The sequence below is a fragment of the Macaca nemestrina genome, chromosome 10, assembly GCF_043159975.1.
Source record: "Macaca nemestrina isolate mMacNem1 chromosome 10, mMacNem.hap1, whole genome shotgun sequence".
Classification (NCBI taxonomy): domain Eukaryota; kingdom Metazoa; phylum Chordata; class Mammalia; order Primates; family Cercopithecidae; genus Macaca; species Macaca nemestrina.
Genome location: NC_092134.1, coordinates 126,387,016 through 126,400,063, shown reverse-complemented (window position 1 = coordinate 126,400,063; position 13,048 = coordinate 126,387,016). Strand labels below are relative to the sequence as shown.

General features: G+C 39.5%; 1 protein-coding gene across 2 annotated transcripts in view; it reads left to right on the top strand.

Annotated features, from left to right (window-relative positions):
• The window catches only part of LOC105481666 (protein tyrosine phosphatase receptor type O), a 273,785-nt gene that overhangs the window by 247,200 nt on the left and 13,537 nt on the right, over nucleotides 1-13,048 (top strand). For both annotated transcript variants that reach the window (XM_011741389.3, XM_011741385.3), the window contains 4 exons: nucleotides 6,471-6,561; nucleotides 7,659-7,735; nucleotides 8,313-8,447; nucleotides 9,307-9,429. In XM_011741389.3, coding sequence (XP_011739691.1) covers nucleotides 6,471-6,561; nucleotides 7,659-7,735; nucleotides 8,313-8,447; nucleotides 9,307-9,429 — 426 coding nt within the window. The remainder of the gene's footprint in view (nucleotides 1-6,470; nucleotides 6,562-7,658; nucleotides 7,736-8,312; nucleotides 8,448-9,306; nucleotides 9,430-13,048) is intronic.

The following is a 13,048-nucleotide window of genomic DNA, read 5'->3' as shown; positions in this document are numbered from 1 at the left end:
GGTTAAATATGGGATGAGGCTACAACCAAGCTTTATAACCCATGTGTATTAGTCAGGGTTCTCCAGAGAAACCAATGGGATGTTTATATAGAATGAATATGATTTACATAGAGAGAGATCTATTTTAAGGTATTGGCTTATGAGGTTATGGAGGCTGGCAAGTCTGAAACCTGAATGGCAGGCTGGCAGGCTGGAGACCCAAGGAAAAGTTGAGGTTGCAGTTTTGAGTCTGAGGGCAATGGGGAGGCAGAATTCCTCCCTCCTTGCGGGACCCATCTGTTCTCTTCAGGCCTTCAACTGACTGGATGAGGCCCAGCCACATTACGTAGCATAATCAGCCTTCCTCAAACTCTACTTATATAAATGTTAATCACATACGAGAAAAACACCTTCACAGCAGCAGACTGGTGTTTGGCCAAGCAACTGGACACTATAGCCTGGCCAAGTTGACATATAAAATTAACCATTACACCATGATTTGAAGGTCTTTAATATTGTTATTTATTATGATGCTCTCTTCATACATTTCTTTTTTGTTGTTGTTAATTTATTTATTATTATTATACTTTAAGTTGTAGGGTACATGTGCATAACGTGCAGGTTTGTTACATATGTATACTTGTGCCATGTTGCTGTGCTGCACCCATCAACTCGTCATTTACATCAGGTATAACTCCCAATGCAATCCCTCTCCCCTCCCCCCTCCCCATGATAGGCCCCGGTGTGTGATGTTCCCCTTCCTGAGTCCGAGTGATCTCATTGTTCAGTTCCCACCTATGAGTGAGAACATGCGGTGTTTGGTTTTCTGTTCTTGTGATAGTTTGCTAAGAATGATGGATTCCAGCTGCATCCAAGTCCCTACAAAGGACTCAAACTCATCCTTTTTTATGGCTGCATAGTATTCCATGGTGTATATGTGCCACATTTTCTTAATCCAATCTGTCACTGATGGACATTTGGGTTGATTCCAAGTCTTTGCTATTGTGAATCTTAGGACATTATTTGTCATATATGTTATTAATTGGGTGGTAAGTCCTGACATTGTTTACATGTTCTGGTGGGAAAATACAACTTACTCTCTAGAGCTCTGTTTTAAGTCACAGGCTTAGACTGTATTTGGGACTAACATTTGCTCAAGCAGTGGCCCACTGGTCCAATTTACTTCCTTCTTCATTTGACAGACTTCAGGTATTACCAGTCCTCAGTCCCATTCTGCCCCCTACATCCTCAGTGTCAGGGTTTCCTTGCTGATTTTCATAGAAGTATTGTGCTCCCATGCCTGATTTCAGGGCGTATGCTGGACCTTTCATATGGCAGCCCTCAAATTTTCTTGAAATATATTGATAGCTAATTGAGGCTTAAGGGAAAAAATGCTCCTAGCTCTAATGAGAATTCAAGAGGGTATGAGATGACCGAATCACCTTGGTCTAGATAATTCCAGCAGCTGAACTTTTACTTGTTCTGTTTATATTAATGCCTAGTATTTGTATTCATTTTTATGCTGACATTGAAATATCACATTTGCATTGAGAAATTACATCATTTATAAGCATTTTGCAAATTGAAACCAATGTCTGGATTTACATATACTACCAATACAGCTGTAAGTCATACATGAAGCTATATGAGTTACTTTGTGTTTACTGAATAAATTTCTTCTTCCCTCTGAATCTGATTTTAAATCTGCTAGAAAGATTGATTATCCTTCTGATAAAAATATACACCTTTCCTTTAAAAGCCTTGGGACCCAGGGATTAAAACAGGTTCCTCATTTTTTATGTTTCACATGGGAAAGATTTTGAAGAACCAGACTTTATAACCGAAATGTGAGAGTCCAGAAGACATATCACATGTTGCTCATTCTGCTATTAATGTCTGTACTTAGTGTTTGATCAGGATACTAGTAAAGGCCCTCACCATCTCTGTCCAGACATGTGGCTGCAAAGATAAAAAACAAATAAACAAACAGGAAAACAAGCTACAGAACTGGCCATGCAGTTCACAAGAGGTGACCTTTGATTTCTGGTAGTAGAATTTACTTGCTATACATGGAACTTCTTCTGTCAACACCACTGGCACATTGTTTCTCTTCACTTTTTCCATGCCTACAGACAAGTAATCTAGTAGTCTGGTTCATCTGGCTCTGATGTCCAACCTATCCCAAAGCAAACACCAAAAGCAAACTGACACTGTTACAAACCCTAAGACCAGAATACAGATTGTGCTGTCCTCAGAAGATGATGTTGCAGGTTATGGGCTGAATATTTGTGACCCCCCAAAATTCCTATGTTTAATCCCTAACCCCCAAAGCAATGGTATTTGGAGATGGAGCCCTTGCTAAGTAATTAGGATGAGATGAGCTCATGAGGGTGAGGACTGCATGGTGGGATTGTTGCAGGACTTTTCCTTAGTTCAGCTAAAGATGAGGTCCTTGTCCATCCCACAGCCATGAAAATTTAGGTCACAGGCTGTTTGGAGGGTGAGTAAAACAGGGTTTTATTGGGTGAAAAGGAAGAAAAGGGAGAAACAGGGACTCTCACTAGGCTGGAGTCCCTGCTAGAGCACTTCCCACCGGCAGCTTGAATCTCAGGTTCCACACAGGAAGAGGAGAGACCAGGCTCCTTCCCCACTGCAAACATGGTGAACTTCCCAAGGCTCTACCTCTGTCAGCAGGCTAGTTGGAATTTCTCCAAGGACCCCCTCCTACCTGACTGTCTCAGGATTAGCCAAGACAAGATGCCTAAGAATGAAATCTACCTTGTTGGCATCTTGATCTTGGACTTCGCAACCTCCAGAACTGTGAGACATAAATCTCTACTGTTTAAACCACCACTCTCTAGTGTTTTGTTATGGCAGCCCAAGTCAACTAATATAATGTATATGCTTGTGCTTTGCTTTCCAAGACCCGTATGCTTCAAACACAGCCAACAAAACGTAGCCTGCTATTGGGTTTGGGTGACCATATTAGTTCCTATGGCTGCCATAACAAATTACCACAGTTGTGGTAGTTTAAAACAGCAGAAATTTATTCTCACAATTGCAGAGCCAGAATTCCAAAATCAAAGTGTCAGCGGGCCATACTCCCCTTAAGGCTCTAGGGAAGAATTTTTCTTTGCCTCTTTCAACTTCCGTTGGCCGCAGTGACTCCTTGGCTTGCATCTGCATAACTCTGATCTGTCTCCATCTTTACTTTCCTTTTCCTCTACTCCAGGATGATCTCATCTCATGTTCTTTAACTTAATTACAACTGCAAAGACACTTTCTCCAAATGAGATCACATTCACAGGTTCTAGGGGTTAGGACATAGATGTATCTTATTGGGGATCACCAATCAACCCACTACAGATGACTGTATAGCCTAGAAAAAAAGGGTGATAAATTATATTTAGAAACAAAACTGACAAAAGAAAATTCAAAAATGATTTATGTGGGTTTCAGGTTTATCACTCCATACTTTGTCTTCATAAAGATTTAAGCCAATGGAATTTCCATATGGTTGGAAAGAAAATAACTTCAAAGCTTTGAACTGGAAACTTAATATTTTATTTTCCACTTAGTGACAGGCTAAATTACAAAGGCTGCTAAGCATATTGTGTTTACATGCAGTTCCCGCTTTGCTGCAATTCAACTTTGGCAACTTCCACTTACAGTGTTCAGCCAATTAAACCTCTCTTATCAACTTAGAGTATTTACAGCAGGAAGGCAACACACAATTAAAGTTCTATCAGTTTAGTCAGTTTCCACATGTGCTCAAACACTCAGCCTCAATCTGGTTCCACAATTCCTTTTGTATCTGAGGCCTTTTCCTGTGGCTTACCAGTCTGTCCCCAAAGCAAGGAAACTGGGGGAAGAGTTATTGGTCTGCTGGCATAAATGGCAAAGGAGGAAGAAATTGTGGAGCCAGGCAAAGCAAAACAAAGAATCATCGCAAAAGTATTTCACAATGATTATCAATAGTGCTGTATTAGTATTTGTTGAGTTAAACTATTCCATTTGATAGTCACTATAAAAAAGGAAGGTATGGAGAAATTACTAGCCTTATCTTACAGGTAATTGAACTGATGTTAAAAAAAAGAAAGTTAACTACCCTTCCATGAACATATAGTTTATTAAGTGGCACATCAAAATATGTGAGATATTTTGAAAAAATATCTATGCAGGCATTTTCTAAAGGAAGTAGATTTCTAAAAGAATTTAAGCAATTTAAATAAGCTTATAACCACCAAAAGGAACTAACCTAAACATTACACTGATTTAGTTGAAATTTACTAAAAATAAGTTGCTTCTTACAAGAAAAATATACTCAACCTTTGAATACCCTTTAAAATGGAATGCTCCATTATAAAGTAACAATGGCAAGCATCTACCTAAATATATTTGGCAAGTAAGTGCTTGAGATGGAAGAAAACCAATTTTGTGAGTTGAAAATCAAATGTAACATAGTTTGTATGTAAGACTAACATCAACTTAGTCCAAAGAACTTGAGATACTGTCATCTTGAAAAGCCAAAAGTGATGAGAAATCAAAGGAAGAGAGAAATCTGGGCAAATTTTGTTGGTTCATCCATGTTGGCTACAGTCAGGCAACCCAATGCCATTAAGCACAAGGTAATTTGCCACCATGGATCTTCTATTTAAAAGCATCAGAAGACTCAATAACTTGATTAATAAAGCATGTGCTTTGCAAAGAACACTTGAATAAAGACACAAAGGGCATGAAAGAGATATCCCTATTCAATACTAGAACATGGTCCAATGTCTCCAGTTCTCTTCAACAGTGTTAAAAGATGCTCCAAAATTCTTCTCCCAGGAAAGTATTCCTCCAACTTTGATTCCTTGAAGTAATAATTGGGAGGAATTATGAAGAGTAAAACTTGGGCTCAATATTAACCTTCTATAAATGTAAATAAAATTTCTAATAAGCGATTTCTGCCTCACTTAATAGTCTTATAGAAAGATGCATACTATGTGGGTAATCCTGCTTATACACAGTTATGTACACTGTTTACTAATATTCCTCTAAAATTTGTATAGGAATATAACTAGATCCACTGCATTGGCTGTGCATTGTACAACTCCAGTGGACACCATTCACATAGACCACAATGTGAATGATGCCTCCAGGAAATACAGATGGCCTGACCACAATCCCCTTGTTTCCTATAAGATACACGGCGTAGCAACTTAGAAATCCCCCTTACCCCATAACATACCATTTTTGAAGTGTGACGGTTATTTATATAAAAATTTCCTATCAGTGCACCTTCTGAAATGAGGTTTATAAGAGTACCAATATATGGAGGCAGACATTTGAATGTTCTTATTCTCACTAAAGGATTTTCCCCAGCAACTACAGATCCATCTTTATGTTTGAGGTTTCATCACCAGATATTCAGATATTTATTACCAGATATTTAGTGCCTGTTAATCCTATACTTTTTTTTTTTTTTTTTTTTTTGAGACGGAGTCTCGCTCTGTCGCCCAGGCTGGAGTGCAGTGGCCGGATCCCAGCTCACTGCAAGCTCCGCCTTCCGGGTTTACGCCATTCTCCTGCCTCAGCCTCCTGAGTAGCTGGGACTACAGGCGCCGGCCACCTCGCCCGGCTAGTTTTTTGTATTTGTTAGTAGAGACGGGGTTTCACCGTGTTAGCCAGGATGGTCTCAATCTCCTGACCTTGTGATCCGCCCGTCTCGGCCTCCCAAACTGCTGGGATTACAGGCTTGAGCCACCGTGCCCGGCCTAATCCTATACTTTTTAACATGGAGATTGTTCTCTACTCCTTCCTCGTTCTTTTTTACTATTTTCTCTAAGTCTCATTGCCTACAAGAAAAAAAAAAAAAAAAAGTAGATTCCTTCAGAGAATAGGAAAAGTTTGTACAAATTTCATAAACTTAAGTTACCCTATTCCTCCAAAAATCTGAAAAACATATTTATTTTCAAATTTTTCATACCCTGAGTGTTATACATATAGCTGTTACTTCTCCAAATGACCACTAAGTTATCCAAGGTATTTATGTGTTGTATTAGATAGCTATTACCACAGTAATGCTATATGAGAAACAACCTCAAAATCTCTACAATAACATTTACTTTTCTCACTCACGGGTCTGTGGAACAGCTGGGGCAGTTCTGCTTCAGGCTATGGGTCAGAGTCAGGTCTGCCCTCTGTGTCTCCTCATTCTGGGACTAGCAGCTTCCCTGGTCATGTCCTTTTCACGGCAGACAGCAGGCACCTAAGAGGGCAAACCAAACAAGCAAGTGCATTGAAAGCTCCTGATTGGACTTGATTTCTACCTAAGATCATTGGCCAAACCAAGTTGACAATAGTGGGGTGGAAGAGTACACTCCGCCTCTAATGGGAGTCACTGCAGTGTCATATACCAAAGGGCTTGTGAGCAATAAACCAGTGTGAACGATAATCCAATTCACACCATGTGTGGAAATCTCAAATCCATTCTCTGTCCTTTACAGGAGTTGAAATTGATTGGACTGGATATCCCACACTTTGCTGCAGATCTTCCACTGAATCGATGTAAAAACCGTTACACAAACATCCTACCATGTAAGATCATCAATTGTGCCAATCCTACTCATGTCTTTTAAGGGTTGAAGGACTGTCATTGCAGATTAATCAATTTCACCAATCTCTGACCACACCCAGCTGTGGTCTGGATCTCAAGGCCACGTCTAAGATTGCATTGATCTCACTCTGCTTTGATGTCTTTAGATCTTATCATATGGAGGAAGATTTAATTATTGTGCTTTTAAGTGAATTGTGTCTGAACAAAAAGACTGACCATTTGGCCCTTTGGAGATTAGAAAGCCATAGTCAAATTGGGGACTGGATCATTTGTACTCTCATAAAATATTTTCAGTCAATTCATTGATAATGGAAAGAGGCAAATTGAAAGGCAATGCAATATATTAAAATTCCTTCTCTAACTTCTGACAAGTTATATAGTTGCTTAGCATTTTGTAATAAAAAGCAACATTCAAGAAAAAAGGTAATATAAAGTACTTACAAAACAATCAAAATACATTCCAGTTTAGATTTCACTTTTCTCTCTGCTACATGCTGTAGGAGCTAGGCACGAATGGAAAAGTGAGAAAAGGAAGGCTGAAAACGCTCTAGAAAGAGAAGTCTCTTCTTGATATGGTTTCTTGATGAAATTAGATATATTATCATAATAACACTTCACATCTGTCCACAGTTCAGAAATTACTTCTTTCATTTAATGTCCACCTACAAAAGAAACCCATGCATCTTCTCTTGTCTAGGCTTCCTTAAAGAAGTGAACTCTCTGGACATCTCTAGGTGAAATGCAAACTGTGTGCTGAGGCTACATACTATAGCTGTCCAGTCAGTCTCACAGATATTTTAGTTCCTGAAATACTCTGCACAACCCCTAAACAATCCTGGAAACAGTTCTTTCAAGGACAGGAGAGCTGGTAGTGAAAAAAAAAATAGTGGTTGGAAGATATTCACTTATTTAATTAAACAACAAACTAAAGTTGAAGAATGGCTAAAATATCAGGCTAAAAATTATTATCTACCTACCCTGTCACTGACTTATTTAACTTAATACTGGATAGAGAGGGTCAAAATAGTTTTTCCTTCCATCCTGAATTTTAATCTTTTTTTCTCCTTATTCTCTACAGATGACTTCAGCCGTGTGAGATTAGTCTCCATGAACGAAGAGGAAGGTGCAGACTACATAAATGCCAACTATATTCCTGTAAGTAGAAAAAAAAATCAGGCACCCCAGTGCTAACCCAGCCAGAGAAAGACTAGCAGGGCTATACGGATGTGTCAAACAGTTCAAAAGAGAACCATTCCCAACCCAGCAATTGAATTCTAAAAAGTTTGCATTACCCCATTTCATAATAAAGAATACCAAAAAAAGTCCATAGACTAGTAATGTTTCTATTTCTTTATAAAGGACCAGTGAAAGGGAAAGTAGAAAGGCTAAAGATCACCTATCTTGTGTTTAAATTTGTTTCAGCAACCAAATTCAAAGGGTTCCACGCTAACACCTGCACTTTTAAAATATAAAGATCGTTATTATTGTCATAAAAAGGTGTGGATGTGATTTTTGCAGCCTTCTGGAGAACAATGCTTACAATCACACAGACTAATTATGGTCAGTTATCTGATAGCCTCTTTGATTAAAAAAGGAGAAAACGTTACATAGGTGTGTGATCCTTTGCCAATTTTATCACCAGTAAATTTTCATTTTTTTTCCCATAGGCGTTGAGCAGCATTTGGTGTTGACAGTGGCTGGTTAGGTGATAATTTTGTCACTTATATTTCAGGGATACAACTCACCCCAGGAGTATATTGCCACCCAAGGACCACTGCCTGAAACCAGAAATGACTTCTGGAAGATGGTCCTGCAACAGAAGTCTCAGATTATTGTCATGCTCACTCAGTGTAATGAGAAAAGGAGGGTACGTACTTACTGAAGCAGTTCCCACTTAGCAGCAAAACCTGCCCCAGCCTCTGCCACTGATGAAATGCTTGCTGTTTTCAAAGTCAAATAAAACGTAGAGACAAAGCGCTAAATTTAAAACATTGTATTCGTGAAGCAAGAATTACAATTTGGGGGCAAACACACAGACCTGGTGGTCTTTGCAATGTTCAAAGGAAAAAAGAGAAGGTTGGAAGTCTTCTAAAGAGGAGAAATACTGCATATTGTTTTGCAGGAAAGTTCATTAGCACTAGTAAAGTTTTGGGGAGCTGGCAAGCTTGGATTGGTGAATGGATGGTGGTGGGTAAAACTAGTCTCAGAGTCGCAGGAGGTTGTTTCAGTTGCTATTAGATAACACTGGTTTCAAGTTACTAACGGCAGTTTCAGCAACCAGGGCTTACGGAGAATTATATTCCTGGAACAATGTTACGCGTTTTGAGTGCTTTTTTGTTGTTGTTGTTGTTGTTGTTTTTGAAACGGAGCCTCTCTCTGTCGCGCAGGCTGGAGTGCAGTGGCGCGATCTCGGCTCACTGCAACCTCTGCCTCCCGGGTTCAAGCGATTCTCCTGCCTCAGCCTCCCAAGTAGCTGGGGTGTTCTCAGTGCTTTATCCCCTGACCCCTCAACTCTGTTTCAGTTAGGTATGATAAGAATGACCCAAGTCATGTGATAAGAATTCACACTATGTAGCAAAAACGATTGTATTTGCTTTACGTTTCATCTTCACCACGGTCCTATCTAATTCGTCACAGGCAAATACCTTTGTTTTCCCTAAGTGAGCACAGGCTTAATTGCTTTCCTAGCCCGTTTGTTTTAAACAATTGTTTTGTCCTTGCTCCAGGTGAAATGTGACCATTACTGGCCGTTCACGGAAGAACCTATAGCCTACGGAGACATCACTGTGGAGATGATTTCAGAGGAAGAACAGGACGACTGGGCCTGTAGACACTTCCGGATCAACTATGTAAGTCACCAAGCAGAGAGCAGGTGCTGTCCTTGTGCTGCCACCTACCCCACCACCACCGGGCAAGTGCTGGGAGACCGCCCCAGTGAGCACTTGGAGCTTTGCAATGCTGCCTCCTTCAAGAGGAAAAATCCACTTTCAGTGTCATTGTTCCCCAGTTCATCAGTGATGGTGGGGATGATATGGTTGTTCTGGAGAGGCTGAGAAGATGCAGTAAAAAGTCTGCACTAGTTCATCTCAAATTAGCTCAGGATCATAGAAGACACTGTTAATCATTGCTTATCAGGCATCATTGAAGACAGAAGTGTTCTCATTACTTATATTAATCATACATGAGTATAATTAGGGTCTATAAGGCACACTTACATTTTAAATTAAATAATTAAACCATGAGTTAGTAGTTTGGGTTTTGTTGTTTGTTTTTTCTCATTTTGTTCTGGTTTGGTTTTCATTGTTTGGAAGGTACTTCTAGGTCTTATTAATCATAATTCCCTATCGCTCTTGAAGGGCTATTGATTTCTGATTGATAACACATCCAAAAAAAAAAAAAAGTCTGTTTTTCTCACAAGGCCTGCCACCTTTCTGCTGACAAGTCTCTGAGCAAACGCTGAATATTTCTGTGACAGACTTAGGCGCTAACATCCATCAAAGTCATGCCATTGACCTCAGCCTATAGAATGTAGAGTTTTTACTATTAATAGCCCTCTCCACTTGAACATGCTCTCTATGAAGGCAAAATTGAATAGGAAAGTTCTCACCGAGATGTTCTTCCCTGCTTAGAAACAATCCTTTCTAATAGTTAAGGAAATAGCAAATTGTAGCCTGTGGAACAAATTTACCCACTGCCTGTTGGATAAAGCCCATGAGCTAAGAATGGTTTTTACATTTTTTTAATGGTTGAAAAAAAATCAGCTGAGCACGGTGGTTCATGCCTGTAATCCCAGTACTTTGAGAGGCTGAGGCGAGCAGGTCATTGAGCACAGGATTTCGAGATCGCCTAAGCAACACAGGGAGACCCCATCTGACTAAAAATACAAAAATTAGCTGGCATAGTGGTACACACCTGTAGTCCCAGCTACTCAAGAGTCTGAGGTGGGAGAATCGCTTGAGCTCAGTGGGGGGAGGTTGCAGTGAGCCAAGATTTTGCCACTACACTTCAGCCTGGGCAACAAGAGCAAGACTCTGTCTACACACACACACACACACACACACACACACACAAATCAACAAAAAAATATTTTATATGAAATACTATATGTAAATTATGTGAAATGTAGATTTCAATGTCCATATATAACATTTTATTAGAACACAGCCTGCATTGTTTATGAATTGTCTATACTGCTTCTGTGCTACATCAAGCTTGAGTAGTTGCAACCGAAACTATATGATCTGCAAAAACTAAAATATTTACTAACTGTCCCTTTGTGGAAAATGTTTGCTGACCCTTAAAATAGGCAATGGAAACAAAGATTGCCCATATCAATACAACGTAAGAACTTGATACTGCCTACTTATTGATATGTACAAGAGATAAATCACTTCTTAATCATTGTTAACTGGCAGTTAACAATGTCTTTTATGACTAGGAGAATTTAGGCAAATTCCTGTATAACTCAGACTGTGTTTTGTGTTGTTTCAGTCGTTTGAAATTCACATTGCTTCCTTGTTAAGCACGTTTTTACTCAAATGCAGTGTTTCAGCTTAAGTGTCACCTCCTTTGTGGAGTCTTCTCTGGGCTCGGACACCATTAGCCCTTTCCTCCACTGGGGCAGAGTCTCAAGTAAGCTGCTTTATCACAGCACACCATAGATAGTTACAATTCTCGCTTTTTGTGTCTGCCTCCCCAGTATACTGTGAGTTCCAGAAGCAAGTGCTCTATCCCTGTGGAATGAATAAATCAGTGAATGAAGGAGTTATTTCAAAAATAATAAGGCACTTGTAAAGCATCAATAGACTTTCCATCAGAGGAAATATTTGTCAATCCGAATGCCATTTGAACTCTGTTTTTTGTTCTTAGCTATTTCAATTGAAAAGCCAGTGCAAACTGATAACCAAATACAGTACGAATCTGTCCCTAGGTTTGCACATAGGAGAAAAAATTTCAGAGCACAAAATAGGGTCTGTTCCACTGCCTAGTCTGTTGACAAAGAAGAGTCACATAGATTATTGCATGGTCAGTACTATGCTTCTTGTCCTTGGTCTTAAATGATGACCTATCTTTCAATGACAATCATGTGAAGGACTTGAAAAATAGGAATAAAACATTGAACATAGTGTTTGCTTGTAAGGAATTTACTTGTTACAAGCATCTGGTACCAGAGTGCCCCCTTTTGGCCATAAGCATGATGAATCTAAATGCTAAGCTCCTACAATGAAGGCTAAGTTGCCCAAAGAACATTGTGCTGTGCTAATTAATATATTTTTCTATTTGTTTCACTTTTTTGTTTATACCCTTCCTTATCCATTCCATTTTGATATGTGGAAACTTTCCAATTACAAAAAGATAAAATTACATAAATAAGGAACTCAAGGTAAGAGAAATTTAGGAATAGCTAAGTAAGATAAAACCAGAAGAGTTTTCTCCTTTAACAAGAAAGGAGAAAAATGACCATAACACACAACTTGTCACTTTCTACTACTTGGAACTTGGCACGAACTGAGTGAGAGCTGGAGACTAAAGATCATGAAAAACCTGTTTGTTGCCAGGGACTTTGTGCCTTGCTATTCAGGTTGCTATTCAGGCTGACCCCAGTTCCAGGACCCCTGCCTTGTAGCTGTGGAGAAACTAACTACAATTTAATGATTTCCTGATTTTAAATGATTTTAAATTATCTTGCACTTTTTTTTTTTTTTTTTTTTTTTTTTTGAGACGGAGTCTCACTCTGTCGCCTGGGCTGGCGTGCAGTGGTGTGATCTTGGCTCTCTGCAAGCTCCGCCTCCCGGGTTCACGCCATTCTCCTGCCTCAGCCTCCCGAGTAGCTGGGACTACAGGCGCCCACCACCATGCCAGTTAATTTTTTTGTATTTTTAGTAGAGATGGGGTTTTACTGTGTTAGCCAGGATGGTCTCAATCTCCTGACCTTGTGATCTGCCCACCTCGGCCTCCCAAAGTGCTGGGATTACAGGCATAAGCCACCGCACCCGGCCCACCTTGCACTTTTTAACTGAATACATTTTCACCTCAACCGTGCTGGAATATATATATTGGCTACAATGTACATGTGTTATACAAATTATGATCCGCATTTGAACAGGGCAAGCATTTTCTTGAACTTCCCTGGCAACCAAAGTTATTTGGTGGCTGAGTATTCTTAAATCCTCATGACGTTGCATAAGTAAATTATTCTGCACAATTCATTATGCCCAAGATAGTTTCTCAACATACTTCCTGAAAAGAGCAGTGAGGGTAGCCAGTGTCTTTGTAGACTTCATGTTCTGTGTGTCTAAGCCAAAATCCTTGAACATAGTAGGGGAGGCGCCGCACGCTACTGGGGATATATTAGGTGCCAAGGGTACAATGGGTGTGGGGGAGGTAATAACTTATGCATATTTAAATAAATCTTACATATTTACTGATACATTTTATTTTTGAATTGTCTTTATACATTTATTTTCT